We start from the raw sequence: 19,049 nt of genomic DNA, 5'->3' as shown, positions 1-19,049 counted from the left end.
TGCTTTCCAATTTTACTTCATTATAATCAGACACCAAATGATCTGTATGACATTATCTCTACACTATTTGTTGAAAGTTGCTTTGTGGACTATTGGGTCACACACTTTTATTAATGTTCCAAGTGTGCTTGAAAAAAATGAATAATCTTTAGCAGTTAAGTGCAGAACTCCAAACACATCCATTAGACCATTCTTGCCATTGTGTTGCTCAAATCTTCTATGGTCTTAACAAGTTACCTGCCTGGTCCTAAGACTTTTACGGATAGATGTGAATAACTCCAATGAAGATAGTAATTGTATTCATTTTTCATTATAATTCTAGCAACATTTTGCTTTATATCTTGAGACTATGCTATTTAGTTCAGGTTTACTACATCTCCCAGGAGAATTGTTCCTCATATCATTATACAGTGGTCTCCTTGTTTTTTGCTTTCAGTCTTTTTTTTTTTTCTTGATCTGATATTAACATTACTATCAGCTCTCTTTCAGCTACTCTTTCTGAATCAGTTAGGGTTGATCAGAGAAGTAGAACCACTAAGAATGGTAAGAATAAGAAGCTATTACAGGGATATAAACAGTAATTGTGGGAGCTGGTTAAGCAACTTATGTAGAACTGTTGCTTCTGCATCTAGTGTTGGGACAGAAACTTAGAAGGCATGCAATCAGGAAGGAAACATGGATGTGAAATGGGGAAGAGCAAGGACAAACTGGAATTCGCATTCTCCCTCACCAACCTCAATGATGTGGGTGACCTACAACATAAATTGGCACCCTTCACGACAGAGCCCACACAACTGACTCAAAATTTAGAGAAGCTGAAGGAGAAGACTCAGTGAGAGTTGGAGGAGCTGGAGGCTTGACTGCTGCCTGAAGCCAACAGATCAGTGATGAGGTGTATGAACTGCAGCAGTGCCTGACCTCCCACCAACCTTCTGAGCATGAATACAACCACTGCTTTACTTCCACCTTACAAATCTTGAGCAATTTTCTCTTGTAGCCAGGCTAACCTGGAACCCTCCTGGAAAGGGTGTTCTAGGAAATAGACTTCCAGCTCAATTATGCTGACCCAACATGAAGCCGCCAAAATTTGCATGGATATTTTCCTCTACCTCTTTAATTTTATTCTTTCTGTATAATTATGTTTGAGGTGTGTCTCTTGTAAATAGCAGATAGCTGGATTTTTCTTTCATCCTATATAGACTTTCAACTATCATGTTTAATCCATTTACATTTATTGGGATTTATGACTTTCATAATTTAAAAAAGAATTGTCTTTTAAAAATGAAATGAAGTAATACCTGTACTGAAGATATCTGCATACTTTGCATTTCTGAAGTATTTTATACACATAACTTATTACCTACCACTTCTCCAGCAGAGGCAGCCAACATATGCTTCACAGGCATCAAATACGAAGATGAATCAGTGTGCAAAAACCATTTCACATATTCATAGGTGATGAAAAAGGCAGCAGCTGAAATTTAAAACAAACCAGTCTTTCACAAAGTTTAAATATATATGTAAACTGTTAACAGATATGTTTCTTGAAAAAAATTACAACTCTAGTTATTAAATTATAACAGATAAAGATAATAATAAATATAAGTAATATAAATAAGTATAAATAATAAATATAAATAAATACTGAACTATAAATATTTATAAATATATATTATTTATATAATATATACATATATATGTATATATTATATATGTATATATTTATAACTATAGATAAATATAAATAAAGATAAAGTAATAATACGTACTATTCCCCCCCAACCCCTTCACTCTTGCAGATTTGACTGAGCCCATGTTACATGCCTGACTTTGGACATAAAAACATGCAGATCCCTGCCCTGAGGAAGACTAACAGCTAACCTGGCATTTACCAGTTTGTACTGATAAGTCACTTTAACACTTTTTAGTTAAGTTTTTTGGAAAAGGATATGAATTTCTGTGATGCAAAACATCTTTATATATGGCCATAAAATAATCAGCTACACTGATTTCTAGACAGGTTAAAATTGCAAACACATATCTTAACCAAATAAAGCATCTATTCCATAATGTTGTGTTGCTGGTTACTCAAAATAACCATGGCTACTTTTTACTACATCAACTCACTTTTACATCAAGGAAACAATCAACTACTGTATTAAAACTGGAAATCAAAATCTCTAAAAAGCTACCCCTAGGGCTTCCCTGGTGGCGCAGTGGTTGAGAGTCTGCCTGCCAATGTAGGGGACACGGGTTCGTGCCCCGGTCCGGGAAGATCCCACATGCCGCGGAGCGGCTGGGCCCATGAGCCATGGCCGCTGGGCCTGCGCGTCCGGAACCTGTGCTCCACAACGGGAGAGGCCACAACAGTGAGAGGCCCGTGTACCGCAAAAAAAAAAAAAAGCTACCCCTATCACCATGAACTAATCTTAGCTGCACAGGAAGGCTTTAAGCCTTGCCACGTATTGTTAATAAAAAGATGTTCATCACTCACGTAAAAGGTGAGGCACGAAAGATAAATAAATGGCAAATTCACCTTTCGAAAGGCATTTGAACATGTCACACAGTAAAGTCTGAAACACTCAGGAAAAGAGCTTGGTAGTGAAAATCAGTTCTCCACAGTTAAAGTCAACAAGCTTGTAAACACCCCAGTGGCTAACAAACAAACAGCAGGCCAAATGAGGAGGCACACTGTCCCCGGATGAGTAATGACCATGCAAGCAGTTGTATATAGTTAATGCAGGTCCCAATTCCCACTTGTGATTCTTATTTAGGCTGTTCCTACTTTGGCCTACTCACTAAATAGGCTAGAGTATCTCCAGTCGCATTCAGCTGTAAGTTCTACCTGCTACACGTTCCACCCACCCACCCCCACCCCCCAGGAGTGAAAACAAAACAAAAAAACTATGGTTTTTCTACATTCCCTTCTAAACATGAAGGGTCTTGAATACAGGTCTTTTCCTCTCTTCTTTCGACCCTCAGTCCCTTCCATACCCCCTGCACAATATGTTCTCAAAAAAGTCTACAAGCCTCTGAATGTTACACTGGTGCACTGTACTCTGTCTAAAACCTTAACCAATAGCAAAAATTGTTTAAAGTGCCACGTAAAAAGTTTCAATTCACCAAAAATTTGCAGAAAAACAGAAAGGCCATTTCTGAAACGCTGCCACTCTGACTCTTTATCCAGCATCTCCCATTCAAAGAGGTTCTGTGGATGTCAAAAAAAGAAAAAGAAAAAGAAAAGCAGGGCAAGAAGAACACCACTTTCTCAAACTTACAAAAATTCAAAACCACATTCTGTATGTAAAGTCCTGCTGACAAGAATCTAAACCAGCCCTGTGAGCTTAATGGAGCACCATGTACCCTGTAGACCATCACTAATACTTCATCTACCAACAATTCCTACGTAATACGTACGAGAAAAAAGAATATTTACAATGATGAGGGAGGCATCATAAGAATGGATGACCAAAAGACAGGGACTTAGTAACATATTTCTTTGCAATTCCCTAGTTCAGAGGTTCCCAAACTTGTCTACATATAAAAATTACCTGGGGATTTTTTTTTTTTAACCTCCAAAGCCCAGGCCACACCTCAAGCCAACTAAATCCCAAATCTCTGGGAGTGGGACAGCAGTACTTTCTTTAAAAAAAAAAAAAAAAAAATCTCTTCAGGTGATCAGGTGATTGCAACACAGACCAATTTAGGAACCAAGGCGCATCTCCCACGTATAGAGCTATGCTTGGCATGGAGTGGGTCCTCAATAGCGACTTGTTATGATCAATTACTGAAAATTAAGACATAAAATAATTCAAGGATAACCTCAAAACAGTTGGCTGCTCTAAGGATGGCTCAGGAAGATAAACTAAAGGACCAAAAAGATTTGCTCTACAAATCTTTATGTGAATGTTATGCTCACAGATGGATATAGACAGACATCTTAATGTCAAGTTAACAAGAAAGAATTTCTAATGAAATATACTGAGAAAAAAGAAATCAAACTCCAGAATTTAAGAATCTTCTGGAGCAGGGGTTTTGTGAGTGAGTGTGTGAGTATGTGAGCGTGTGTGAGTGTGTGTATCTGTGTGTGTGTGAGTGTGTGTATCTGTGTGTGTGTGTGTGTTTGATAGTGATGGTTTTGTTTGCTTAGTCTGCTTGAGTGCCAATCAAAGCATCAGTAAACAATTATTTAAATAAGTATCTGAAAAGAGGTGGATTAAATGAAATGGATTATACTGATTATAGAATAAAAGGGCCATAAATCACACAACTTCAAAACCAAAACAAAAGCAAGACAATGGAAAGAGGAGGTTAGTGGTAATGGGTTGCATCATCTGAGAGCAATTTAGTTAAGACAAAGATTTAATGCCTCTTAGGTTCATCTGCTCCACAAGAATCTCCAAGCCAGTGGTTATTAAACTCAGCTTCACATCTGAATCACCTGGGAAGTTACTAAAACTCATGATACCCAGGCAAAGACCAGACCAATTAAACTTCTCATGGAGACACAGGCATAAGTATTTTGTAAAGCTTCCCAAGAGATTCCAACGTGCAGGCAAGGTTGAGAACTGCTGTAAGACATTACAATCAATGTTACAGGAACACTTTAAGGATTCTAACAAGGAGTTTTAACAACAACAAAAACCACTCATTTAAAGATTGCTCATTTTTTTATTACAAATAGACTAGAATGGAATCTATAGCACCAGCTGAGTCAAAAATAATGGATTAATGAATAGAAAATAAATTCAGGAGATCAACTACATCAATCATATAAGGAATTCTATATAGGATTGGACCACATACCATCCTGAAAATAAATCCCATTATCTTGGCTTTATATAAAGCAGTGATAATACCAATATAATTTTTACCATTAGGAAACGATCCAATAGCAGCAGAAGGAACGCCAGCATATATTCCACGAAAACCACCAGCCTTATTAAATCCTTGGGGGCTCTGCAGCCTGGTTTTAATGGTATCCAGAGGAAATAATATCAAGTCAACACAGACACCTGCTACCCCACCAGCCTTTAAAAAAAAAGAAAAAGAAACAAAAGGTTACAATAAAATAAATTGCCATTTGGGGGCTGGGGTAGTCTTTAAGCATGGTTTCAAAGTATACCGCAGACTACTTTGGTACAGCCCAAACACCTCTTACCTAAATCTACAGACTGTCCTGGGAAAATAACCATTACTGTGATATATTTTCACGTTGTAAATTTTATATTACATATTCTGTTTTAAAAAAAATGTTTAATGATTTTTAATAATTTTAAAATAAATTTCAAATTTATTTTTAATGATTTCATAGGGTTCAAAAAAGTAAACAAACCAACCTCAGAAAGGTAAAGAGTTCAAAGTCTCCTTCCCTGTCCCTAAAAACCCAAGCAACCAGTTTTGGTTTCTTATTGTGTCCTTCCCAAGTTACTTTAGGCATATACAAGCAAACATGAATATGTATTTTATTTTACCTTTTTTTTTTAAGTAAAAGGTGGTATGCTGCACCTTGTTTTTTTCATTTGACAATTTATCTCAGTGATCTTTCCAAATTACACCAAATGTTATATTTTTCGCCTTTTTAACTGAGTAGTGAATCTGCATTAAGAAAAAAATTGTTTTCAGACTTACATTCTAAATGGTAATGCTCCTTGTGAATCTAGATCCATATTTTAAGAATCACACATGTAAGGATTCCTATGGTATCCTCTCTACTTTGAGTATATTTGAAAATTCCTTGATACTTTTTAAGTGAATAAATGAAGGGGAAAAAAAAGAGCTAAATTCCTAGAGGACATTAAAACCTGACCCAAACTAGTCATCTCCCAAGAGATACCATGTTGCTTTGGAGAAGCTGCACTTTAAAACCTGATTAAAAACTAAGTTTTCACCTCATGATTGCACTAGTATATACAGAATATTTTAAAAACTGGTTACAGCTTAGTCAAAGCAAAAAGAGACTCAGAAAAATATGAACTCAGAGACTGTCAAAGAAAGGTCAACACACAAGGTCTAAAGGCATCATTTAAAGATATGAATCAATACCATTTCACAGTAAGCAGGTAGAACTACAGAGGCAACTCTCAATACGGTTCCTACATAGTAAGTTTTAAACTGAATTGCTAACTTTTCCTATCTTTTGGATTTTGAACCATGTGAATATATTACCTATTCAAAAAGTAAAAGCAGACATTAAAAACTATATATTCCATGACACAGAAAAAGAAGAATCAGTACTATTTAAACATACAGGCAGAGTTCAAAATGATACGCTGTTTCCATCCTTTGGGTTTACAGAATGCTCAAGTGGTACAAAGGTTAGTGCCTAGCAAACACTTTCTGCTCTACTTGCCACTCACCATAAAACCACTGCAAGGGGCTTCCCTGGTGGCGCAGTGGTTGGGGGTCTGCCTGCCGATGCAGGGGGCGCGGGTTCGTGCCCCGGTCCGGGAGGATCCCGCGTGCCGCGGAGCGGCTGGGCCCGTGGGCCATGGCCGCTGGGCCTGCGCGTCCAGAGCCTGTGCTCCATGGCAGGAGGGGCCGCAGTGGTGAGCGGCCCGCATACAGCAAAAAAAAAACACTGCAAAACTTCATTGGAAAAATGAAATTACCCTGATGAGAAATGCAATAATGTCTATTTTTCAATTAGTTAGTATAGGTAATTATTAAAAATTAGTGTACACTAGAAAAGTACATTACCATAGGGACTTCCCTGGTGGCGTAGTGGTTAAGACTCTGCCTGCCACTGCAGGGGACACGGGTTCGAGCCCTGGTCCAGGAAGATCCCACATGCCGCGGTGCAACTAAGCCCGTGTGCCACAACTACTGAGCCTGCGCTCTAGAGCCCACGAGCCACAATTACTGAAGCCCATGTGCCACAACTACTGAGCCTGAGCTCTAGAGCCCACGAGCCACAACTACTGAAGCTCACTCACCTAGAGCCTGTGCTCCGCAACAAGAGAAGCCACTGCAGTGAGAAGCCCACACAATGAAACGACGAGTAGCCCCCACTCGCCACAACTAGAGAAAAGCCCGCGCGCAGCAATGAAGAACCAACGCAGCCAAAAATAAATAAAATTTTTAAAAAAAGAAAAAGAAAGAGAAAAGTACATTACCATATACGTTAATACCATATGATCAGCCTGAAAGGCATGACAGAACCCCAAAGACCATGCAGGATACTGTGCAAATGACCTAAAAAGTTGTCACCAAAAGAACACAGAGATGTGCCAGTAGAGCACCACAAGTGGGAGTAAAAGAATGACAATGTGGGATTTCTTCCCAGATATAAAGGTGGCCTTTTCTAAGTCAAGGGAAAAAGTTCACAAGTAACGTAGCAAAGTTAAAAAGAAAAAAAAAGCCAACTTTTTCAACACTCTTCTCACTTATTCTTTAAGGATTTTATAAAATTCAGTAGGTAATAAAATATTTTGCCTGCCTCTTCATTTTCTCAAAACACAAGAACTAAAATCTTGGTGAGAATGACTGATATGACTGGTTTCTTTAAAAATAGCTGCGCTTCATTCTAATTTTCTCTTTAATCTTAGGAGTGGGTTCAGAGAGATGCTTGCTATCTACTGCTAAGTTTTAATCAATAAGCAAATTACTCTTTTAATCTATTTGGCTACTTTGCATGCATTGATTCTCCAGCCCTCCTTTCATCAGAATTCTAATCATCTGAGAATAAAATGACCAGATTGAATCTATTTATCTAGTAAATCATGAATCAAGAGTTACTAATTGCTTCTGTGGATTTCAAACTTCTACAACTCAAATGTCACTTAAATTCATGAGACTGAAAAAAATGCTGCTAAAAGAACATTAAGAATTACCTATGTATTTAGACACATAGCAACATATCTAGGATTTGAACAAAAACTTTAAGGAATGCTTATAATTTTTCATCAAGCCAGCATCAACTGAATTATAAGGGACTCTACTAATTTCTTTTTTTCTTTAGCCTGAGAAATTTGTTTTATCTATGATCACTTATCAAAAATGTTATCAGGAGGGACTTCCCTGGCAGTCCAGCGATTAAGACGCCATGCTTCCACTGCAGGGGACATGGGTTCGATCCCTGGTCGAGGAGCTAAGATCTTGCATGTCATGCAGTGCGGCCAAAAAATCTTTAAAAATTAAAAAAAAATTTAAAAAAAAAGGTTATCAGGCAAAGGGTTAGTTTCAAGATTTATGGTAGCTTACACTGAAAATCCTAAGTGTTAGACAAAGTCCAAAGAAAGAGAACATAAACCAGATAACCAGCAAGCCTTACCATAGCATAACAATTTATTGAGACCTTGATAGCATATAGATAAAATACACAGCACCACCTCAATTTAAAAATGGAAAAAGTGCTGGCAGGCTGTAGAGAGGAAGTGTATAATTAGTGAAATTAGACCCTTTGAAATTCCTCTGGGAGTTGGAAAAAAGTCAAGATTACATGAAGCTGGCAAAACAGAAAAAAACAAAGCAAAAACAAAAAAACTCACTCCTGCTCAACTACAGGACAAAATCAAACCATCCGTCTAATTTAACTAAGCAAAATCATCACAGGCCCCTGGCCTAGACCACAACTAAAAAGAACCAGGCAAAACATTAACATGGCTTCTCGGGGAAACATCCCTCCCTGACATTCTCAGTTTCCCCCACAACAAAGTGGCCACCAGTGACTTTAACCACCTCATTGGAGAGCTGTGGCTTCTGCTTCCTGTGATACTTGCCTTCTTCCCCCTCCACCATCCATTCTCCCCGCAGCGCTCCTTCACCCTCTACACTAACGTTGTCTGTGTAAAATACAAATTTCAATTTCATCTTGACACTCTTCAAAGTTTCCAAAAGCCCTTAGGATGAAGAACAAAATCACAGTACAGCCTACAAGGCTCTAGAAGTTCTGTCCCCCATCTACCTCTCCACCCTTAACTCCATCGTTAGCCCTTTGCTGGGTACCTTCTTACCACCTTGATCTCTCTTTTCCTCCAAGTCATCTGATTTTCCTCATTTCTAGGACTGTGTCCCTAATCCCCCAGTCTAGGTTTACACCCTCATGTCTCCACACACTGATCAGAATTCTAATTCTGTAGTTGAGCATCTGACCATTTCTTCAAAGACTGTTCCACGAAACTATAAGATCCATACCTGTTTTGTTCACCAGTATGTTCCCAGCACCCAGTACATAGTAGGCACTCAATAACTATTTGAAAAACACATGAATTAATGACTATAACAAAAGGTTACTAACCATATCTTAGAAGGTACTACAAAGCAACCCAAAAAAGGTACATCAAATTTTTTAAAAATTGCAAAACACAGGACCAAACAATTCCCAAAAGAAAAAATATAAACAGCCAACAAAATTATGAAAATATGCTTCCCCATCATCAGTGATCAAATAAAAACAAAATTTTAGATTTCCCAATTACATTATAAAAGATTAAAAATATGGAAATAGTTATGGGTATTAACATAAACAAATTATTATAATCTATTGAAGGACAATTTGGCAAAATGAAAATTTTAAACTATAAAATACTTGATCCAGTTATTTTATTTTTAAACATTTCTTCCACAAAAATAAGTTCATAAATATACAAGAATGTTTACTACAGAATTCTTTCTAACAGTAAAAAACTAGAAATAACCTAATAAGTTGTATTATATCAGAATAACGGATTGCTACACAGCCTTTAAAAGAATGAGATCAACCTGAACTTGCTGATACAGAAACATGTTATATTCTTAAATTAATCAAATAAGCTACAGAACAATATATGCTGTATAATCCCACCTTTCAAAGAAATGTGTTATTTTTTTGTCTATGCATAATCAGAAGTCTGGAACCACACACACCAAACTGTTAGAAGTTATTATCTCTGTGGAAAAACATTCGAGATGAGGAGCATTTTTATTATCATCTTGTTGATTTTTGTATTGTTCAAGTTTTGCAATGAGTACTAAAAACATACAAAAGTAGAGCTACTCAAATTAATATTCCCTCACCAAAAAAAAAACAGCAACAACCCAAATTCACTGGTCACATTTGGTATACAGTAGGCACTCAGTAAGGGGTAACTCAGAACCTCGACCGCTGGACCCTAAACTACCTGTTCAGCTTCATCTGGCACACTCTTGATCTTGAGCCTCCTCCACTCTGACTAGTCTGTTTCCCAAAAACATCCTGAAACTTATCAATTCTGTGCTCCTGCTTAGGTTTTTCTCTCAGCCGGGAAGGCCCTTCCAATGCCTCTTGTCTCCTGTATACTACAGCCAGCAGACCACCGGCTCCCCCCGGCCATTACATACACACTAATACCTACACATACACACACACACACACCTGCCAAACTCCATTTCATTGTTAAGACTGTGACCAAACGCCATATCCCTCCTGAAGCCTTTCCCAGTCTCCCGGTCAGAATTAAAGGCTACTTCCTTAACTCCCCCGTATACCTTTGTTTACATTTCACTTTCAGTACTAACCACCATGGCTGACACTAAGATCCTTCAGAGTAGAAGCCAGGTCAGTGACCTTGGCCCTCCTAAATATATAACCCAGTGCCTGGGATGGAGCAGGGCTTCCACACTTGTTTGTTGGTCTGAATCACATGGAAATGTAAGATGATGAGAAAACACTTTACAGAAAGATTCAACATTCACAAGAAAATCTGCAGCAAATCACTCTCTGGTGGTCCCTGCTGCAGTCTGCCACAGCACTGTGACAAATGAAACCTGGCATTACCTGCTGCTATACTTCTTGGCATTCCACAGCTCCAGTGACAGCTTTGTGGTATATTCAGGGTGTCTTTTCCAGAAATCCTGTGCCTTTCATCACCTCCTGACGGAAAAGACTGCGCAGGATCAGTGTTGTTTGGTGAGGCTATTCTCAGGAACGCAATAATGGTTCTAGAATTTGACTTGAGTATTCTTCCATTTCTCCAGAAATTCTTTCACATTAAATATTGCCTTAGACTACAGCTTTGGCAACAGACACGCAGACCTGGCTTCAATCTCAACTGGGTCTCCCTAGGAAAGCTATTAAACCTAGGTAAGCCCACATTTCTTCATGCATGAAAGGGGAAAAATAATAGTACCTATACTTCACAGAGTTTTTGAGAACTGAGTGAGATTAAATGAGAATTAAATACAACTACATGAGCCTGTTACATGCTTAGCAAAATGCCTGCCTCAATTACCAATAAGTATGAGTTATCATTTTTAGTGTTACGTTACTGTAAATATCCTTCCAAGTTGGCTGATGCCCTATTTCTGACAGGCCAATATTAAAAACCATGTGAAAGACAAAGGAGGACGTGACCAAAGACTGAAGATTACATTCATATATTAAACTGAACTATAAATGTATATACAAAATCGATAAATTCAAGTCTTTCCTTACCAATAATGAATGAAAAGCTTTCCTCAAATTCTGCTCCCTGGACAAGAATCACCCATGGATTCACACAACAGAAAACGAAATCACGCGACGTGTGCAGGAACGATTCAGCATCAAACTCAAAAAACTGAGAAACACTACTGTTCAAATTTCTTTATGATGCTTGGATGTGAATTTATGGGTTATTTTTTTTTAACCAGAATACAAAAAAAAAAAAAGAGAAGACAAAATTGTAAACATATGATTTCTGTTCTGAAAAAACTGCATAAGCACACATTAAAGTGTTCAGTAAATGGTTACTTTTTATCACCATGCATAATTACATGGTTAATTTTTGTTTTATTTTCTGTTAAATGTCTGCTCCCACTTGACTGCACACCCCTGAGGGTAGGGACCATATCTTCCAGGCTCTTGCTCTTCCCAAGTACCAGAGCAAAGGCTCACACACATGTCTGGTTAAACAGGTAACAATACCTGATGCATGGAGGTGGAAAAACTGTGGGTACAACATTTATCTTCCCTCTATTTGGCATTTTGTTACTCAAATTCTGTGTGTACCATTAAAATTTTAATATTTAAAACTTGTATCTGGGGCTTCCCTGGGCACAGTGGTTGAGAGTCCGCCTGCCGATGCAGGGGACCCGGTTTCATGCCCTGGTCCGGGATGATCCCACATGCCGCAGAGCGGCTGGGCCCGTGAGCCATAGCCGCTGAGCCTGCGCGTCCGGAGCCTGTGCTCCGCAACGGGAGAGGCCACAGCAGTGAGAGGCCCGCATACCGCAAAAAAAAGAAAAAAAAAAACTTATATCTGAACACACAGCATTTGGTTTGGAAGTGGTACAAAAGCATATTAAGTCATTTACAGCTAAATTTCAGATTCTAAAACTTTCCCAGGACCCCTTCTTATACTGAAAGAAAAATGAGAAAGGAAAGGTAGCTCCATCTCCTCGTACTTGAAATACAGAAGAAACGCCTCCATCACGGCAGTGGTTCTCGATTGTGGCCCCAGACAACTGGTGGTCTCCAAGGGTGCCTTGCATGCTCCACTGATGGATCAAAATTGAGAATATACCTCTGTCTAGGTGACTGCCTACTCAACACAAAAATGAGCAAAAAAAGGAAGACCTGCCCACTGTGACCTAAATGACAGAAAGAGACAAGTCACACAAAGCAAGCTCGAGAACGTGCAGCATAATTCCCAATCCCTTAGAGATATGGAGTTAATGCTTCATCATCAGATACTAACTTCCTTGACTCCAGAAAGCAGACTAGGAAGCTGCCTTCCAGAAAAGAAACGTATGAGGCAATAAACACTGAAAACGTCCCTTCAACTTCATTCTTATCTTTTCTTCTGTTTTCTTACCCCACCTAAGAAACCTTGGCAACATAATCCATGCCACTGCCCTCAAGTCCCTTTCTGCCAGTGGTTCTCAGCAGAAGGGCAGGTCCAGTGAGAAGACACAAATATTATGAAGCTTTTTCAGAACCACCTCCCTAAAGTAAGAAAAGAAAACAATAAAATAACTAAAAAAAAAAAAACAGTACAAGCAGTCCTTGCTTTGCACAGCACCGACACGCATGCATCTCAGTTGACATAAGGAACACAAGTCCTCTAACAGGACAGCTGAATTACAGTGACCACAGTGACATTTCACAAAAATGAATAATCGAAAGAGGGAACTGGCCAACAAACATGAAAGCAGGGCAAATAAATGACAAGTGGTTAACACTGAAAGTGACATTCAAATCAAATGTAAAAGGAGTTATAAAAGAATTAGCTGTGGGAATATCGACACTGCTGTCATTGGAGAGATTCCAGACATGCAGCCAGAGGAAAATGAGTGAAGGCGAACTTACCCCATACGGGGAAAGAAAAGGACAAAGATGTCCCAGAGCAAGCTGTGCCAGCAAAAACCTCCACGTTAAAGGAACACTTGTTCTGTACTGCAAGTTATATGACTTAAAATTACTTCTGATACTTTTTTTTTTACAAAGAAATACAATCTTAATGTTTTAAATTACACTGTACTAAATGTAAGTTTTACTTCTTTTTTTTGTTTCCCTATACTTCCACAATCTACAGTAAGAGAATTATTAACATTGACAAGAATTTTTAAAGGTCGTTAAATAATCGTTTTCATCAATTATTAAGATCACTTTGCATGACTCGCACATTCATCTTTCCAGCCCCAAATTACACGCAAAGGACTGCCTGCACTTCACACTGCAGAGCACCAACACTTGCCGAAGTTCCTTCACCTGTAACCCAGTTAAAAGTAACTGAGACAATACCCTGAGAAAACCATAATTCAAAAAGAGTCATGTACCAAAATGTTCACTGCAGCTCTATTTACAATAGCCCAGAGATGGAAACAACCTGAGTGTCCATCATCGGATGAATGGATAAAGAAGATGTGGCACATACATACAATGGAATATTACTCAGCCATAGAAAGAAACGAAACTGAGCTATTTGTAATGAGGTGGATAGACCTAGAGTCTCTCATACAGAGTGAAGTAAGTCGGAAAGAGAAAGACAAATACCGTATGCTAACACATATATATGGAATTTAAGAAAAAAAATGTCATGAAAAACCTAGGGGTAAGACAGGAATAAAGACACAGACCTACTAGAGAATGGACTTGAGGATATGGGGAGCGGGAAGGGTAAGCTGTGACAAAGCGAGAGAGAGGCATGGACATATATACACTACCAAATGTAAGGTAGATAGCTAGTGGGAAGCAGCCGCATAGCACAGGGATATCAGCTCGGTGCTTTGTGATCGCCTGTAGGGGTGGGATAGGGAGGGTGGGAGGGAGGGAGACCCAAGAGGGAAGAGATATGGGAACATATGTATATGTATAACTGATTCACTTTGTTATGAAGCAGAAACTAACACACCACTGTAAAGCAATTATACTCCAATAAAGATGTAAAATAAATTTTAAAATTTTAAAAATTTAAAAAAATAAAGTAACTGAGACAGGGATGGTTTCGGTTTCACTCAAGTAACAACCCAGATGAACTACAAGGTCGATGAAACAGCTAAGTACTGAAAGGGAGAGAAGAGTCAGGCTGGAAGGAAAGAGTGGTTTGGAAGTATGTTTGTTTGTTTTGCATTGAAAAAAGTAGAAGAGGGCTTCCCTGGTGGCGCAGTGGTTGACAGTCCGCCTGCTGATGCAGGGGACACAGGTTCGTGCCCCGGTCTGGGAGGATCCCACATGCCGCGGAGCGGCTGGACCCGTGAGCCATGACCGCTGAGTCTGCGCGTCCGGAGCTTGTGCTCCGCAACGGGAGAGGCCACAACAGTGAGAGGCCCGCGTACCGCAAAAAAAAAAAAAAAGAAGAAGAAAAAAGTAAGGCTACTATCAAAATTATTTCATTCCATCTTGGAGAATTTCAATACAGCTTTTTTTTGTTTTTTTTAAGGAATGGAATAAAGCCAGCCCTCCATATCCTGGGCTTCCGCATCGTCAGATTCAACCAAATGCAGATTCAAAATATTTGCAAAAAGAATTCCAGGGCTTCCCTGGTGGCGCAGCGGCTGGGAGTCCGCCTGCCAATGCGGGGGACACAGGTTCGTGCCCCGGTCCGGGAGGATCCCGCATGCCGCGGAGCAGCTGGGCCCGTGAGCCATGGCCGCTGGGCCTGCGCGTCCGGAGCCTGTGCTCTGCAACGGGAGAGGCCACAACAGTGAGAGGCCCGCGTACCGCAAAAAAAAAAAAAAAAAAGAATTCCAGAAAGTTCCAAAAAGCAAAACTTGAATTTGCTGCATGCAGGCAACTATTTTCATAACATTTATATTGTATTTACAACTATTTACACAGTATTTACCTTGTATTAGGTATGATAAGTAATCTAGAAATGATTTAAAGTATACAGGAGGATGTGCATAGGTTACATGCAAATACTACATCATTTTATATAAGGGACTTGAGCATCTGTGGATTTTGGTATCCACAGCGGACCTGGAACCAACTCCCCTTGGCTACCAAGTTTTAATTAGGCATGAACCAGATGTATACAGGTACAGTGTTGTATTTTTTCTTTTTTTTAAATCTCATAAGCATTTTCCATGTTACTATTATAGCACATACTCTTCACAAGCACTGTTACCAATGGCCCCTAAATAGTCCATGAAATGCATCTATCATCATTTACCTAACCATTCCTCTTTTATTTCATGTTTTCCTATTATCTTCACTGAGCTAAATGTTATGAACATCTTTAGGTCACTAATACTTATTTCAAACTGCTCTCCTAAAAGCATGCACCAGTGACTGTACTCTTGGAGGTTTTTTTCTGAATAGTCTGCTCTGTGCTCCAAATGAAAACTTAACATGCCAGAAACTCTCTCCCTATTCAGCTCTACAGCCCTTCAATCCTGCTCCAGAAACTTCAGGAAGGAAACAGGTAAATATGTGCTCTACGTCAGGCTCCGTACTACATCTCACTTAATCCTTAGAAGCCGAGGCTCAAGACTTCTGCAAACGTGAAGCTGCATTCATTCACCCAACAAGTACTGAGTGCCTTCGAAGTGTCAGGCATTGGTCACACAGTAGTAAACAAAACAGAACTCCCTGAGGAGTGCTTAGCCTCCTCAAAGACGCTCCCAACCGTTAAAAAAAAAGGGGGGGCCCCTCCATTTCCAGACTACTTCAATAATAAAACCCTCTAATGGCTTTCATCATGCTTTATATAAAATCCAAATTCCTTTCCACTGCCCACCAAGACTCACCTCGGCAGGCTTTGTCTGGCTCCCCAACAGCAGCCTCTGTCACACTACCCTCACCCACTACGCCTCAGCCACCACCTTCACATCCTGAACCCTTTCCACCTGAGGATTTTCTCACGTGCTGCTCCCTCTGAACTTTCCCCTCTGCTCATCAAAATGACTAGCCCCCTTACCTGTTAGATCTTAGCTTAAACGTTAGCTCCTCAGGGCCTTCCTAGGGCACTCCATCTAAAGTAGGTTTTCCACTATTATTCTCTCTCTCTCCCACCTCAGTTCATTCCTTTCACAGTACTTATCATATAGCCTTGGTTTGTTTGCCATCAAATCTCCAAGGGCAATCACAGTACCAGTAGACAGAACACATGGCAGATAAACTGCATGCTAAATGAATTCACCAGGAATGAGATCTAACTTCCTTGAAACTTCTACCAATCGATCCCAATTTCACCCTCTGTAACTACGAAAAAAGAAGTATGCATGTGTACCCTTCTTTAATAAAATTAATTTTAAATAAATTTTAATACAATTCTTCTTTTGTTAACTCTGACACTCACCTGTTTTTAGCAACTGCTACTGTTGCTGACTTCAGCGATAGTCTCAAGGAGCAGTAAATGGAATCCCATGTTACACTGCTTGGAATCTGAGCTCCAACACTTACACACACGAAATGTATCTCACTTGTGTGACTTTGGACAAATTATCTAACATACTATTCCTCAGTTCCCTCATTTGGAAAACTAGGATAAGACTTCAATTGTTTGTCAGGCTTAAATGAGATGATGTATGTAAAGAGCTTACCCTAGTTCCCGTCAGAGCAACGTGGATTGTCATAAGTACTACTGCCATCTCACCAGCTGGACAGGAAAACGTCTTCAACGGGGTAACATATTTCTTTGCATCTCTAAAACCTAGCTTCTACGAATATCAACAAATCTAGATTTAAAACCATCATTCCACCAGTCTGGGTAAGATCCCCCTTCCACATCTTTCCATACACTCTGAAACTAACCCTCATCGTCATTTATGATAACACTCATTTCACCCCTTCTGCCTCCACCACCTGACCCGTGCGGCCAGGTCTATCTTGTTCACCATGTTATCTCCAACACCTGCAAAAACATTTGCTAATTAAACGAAGAAAGTCCTCTAGGCCTCCATCTCTCAGGAAAAGCTTTTGAAAAGGTTCTTGTCTATTTTCTGCCTCTGCCCGCTCTCCTACAATGAAAACATAGGCAGCCAATCTGTCTTGTTCACTACTGTATCTAGTATCCCCTACTGAGCCTGTCCTAAGAAAGGTTTCAAAGTATTTATTAAAGGATTTGGGGGGTGGGGGTTGATGTTAAGACACGTTGATTCTCGTTGTTTTCTAAGGAATTAAACACCACTGACGTATTCAACGCGCGGCTATTTGTGCTCAGCAGTATATACCATACCCAAAGCCTAGAAAAATGCTCGGAAGCAAACTAAGCAGATTATATATAAGATGAATGAATGGATACGTCATTTTCCGAGACTGAAAAAAGATACAGCAAAATGAAATCATAGTCTTGACCAGGTCTGTGAGCGACTCAAGAGTTTTGTTACATATATTTCATTCATTGCCAAGCTCTCCAGAGTATGGTTACAGTATACAATTGAAACTTTTCTTTTTCCGTTAGGTAAACCGCGGTACGGAAGACTATGAGTCAAGTGCCACCCCTATCCCACCCTCGTCTCTTTCTGTCACACAGGTAGGAAACTCAGAACCTTGACACGAGGCCCGGCGCGGCCCAGGAGCCCCGTGCTTCCTCCCAGACCGGGTGACCGGTGACCCGGGGATGATTCAGCGCGCAAAACCGGAAGGAGGTGCTAGGCCAGGGAAGCCTCCGGCACCCCTAGCGCCCTCACTCTACCGCCCGATACTCACCACCAGCGAGGCTGTGAACCCAGGCCGGTCCATGGCCACATAGACTCAGTCAAGGTTATAATTCAAAGCTGAGCCAACTCAGGTCGTGAGCCCCGGCACTGGGCGCCGCCATCTTGGAGGCGGGGCATGTAACGCCGGCACTACCGTGGCCACGTGAGGTTGAACCACAAGTACACAATTGCACGTGCAACGGGGAATCTGGGCCAGAAGGAGGGCCAGGAAGGAGGGGCGGAGCCTGGAAAGTGTGGTCGAGTCAAGTCTCGCGACTCTTCTCTGCCTCCGTTTCCTACAGCTTCTGAGTGGGCCAGGTGGAGGAACTCTCGCGAGCAAACGAGCCTCGACTGGGAACCAGGCGTAGCGAGCCCGCTGATGAGGAAAGGGTGAAGCCTAACCGTAAACCCAAAAGAGGCGTGGCTATAGTGGAAGGCGGGGCCGTGGAGAGGCAGGATTAGCTTCAGCGGGCGAGACCTGTGGCTTCCAATGAGTTATTTGCATTTATCTGTTGGTTTCGCCTGTAGAAATTTTGTCTCATTTTCCATAAAACAGGTTCATTATCAGAAAATTATTAAATATAGAAAAACATTTCAAAAATGTCTTTACTCGAGCTAAAAATTAATGTCCTCTACTTCTTACCAGCAGTTTTTGCACTTAATATAATTTATTTGTTCGGTTATTTACTTGCTCATCTTGTCAGCTGTAGTATCAGTTGCACACTTCAAAGACCACTTTAAGTACTTAAAGTTTCTTGCAGTGGACTTGCCTTTACATTTTTCAAACAAATACCTTCTAAGTTTCCTTCTATTAAGAGCCAACTGCATCTCAGATGTGGTGCTCTAATACAGCCACTTCGTAAGGTAAGCACGGTTAGCATCCTCATTTTACAGAGAATCCTGATGCTCCAAGAGGTTCACTAACCAACCCAAAGCTACAGAGAACATAGCAGACCCAGGCTTGAAATGTTACTTAATGACCTCATCATATTTCTTCAAAACCTTTGCAACAGCCTTAGGTTCTTTGC

The 19,049-nt window shown here is 40.1% G+C and overlaps 1 protein-coding gene across 4 annotated transcripts in view; it reads right to left on the bottom strand.

Moving 5' to 3' along the window:
* SLC25A26 (solute carrier family 25 member 26) overlaps window positions 1-18,160 on the bottom strand; it is a 140,785-nt gene extending 122,625 nt beyond the window's left edge. For 2 of the 4 annotated variants that reach the window (XM_082662606.1, XM_082662607.1), the window contains exons 1-3: window positions 18,032-18,160; window positions 4,875-5,031; window positions 1,365-1,474 (exon numbers count right to left, since the gene is read on the bottom strand). In XM_082662606.1, the coding sequence (XP_082518732.1) occupies window positions 1,365-1,474; window positions 4,875-5,031; window positions 18,032-18,064 (300 nt within the window). In that variant the 5' untranslated portion in view covers window positions 18,065-18,160. Of the gene's footprint in view, window positions 1-1,364; window positions 1,475-4,441; window positions 4,495-4,874; window positions 5,032-18,031 lie in introns of those variants that run through there. The other 2 variants (XM_082662609.1, XM_082662608.1) reach the window with 2 other exon arrangements.
* Between the last annotated feature and the right edge of the window lie 889 nt (window positions 18,161-19,049).

The sequence above is a fragment of the Grampus griseus genome (assembly GCF_964374135.1).
Source record: "Grampus griseus genome assembly, chromosome: 10".
NCBI lineage: Eukaryota > Metazoa > Chordata > Mammalia > Artiodactyla > Delphinidae > Grampus > Grampus griseus.
This window is presented reverse-complemented; position numbering and strand designations above follow the sequence as displayed.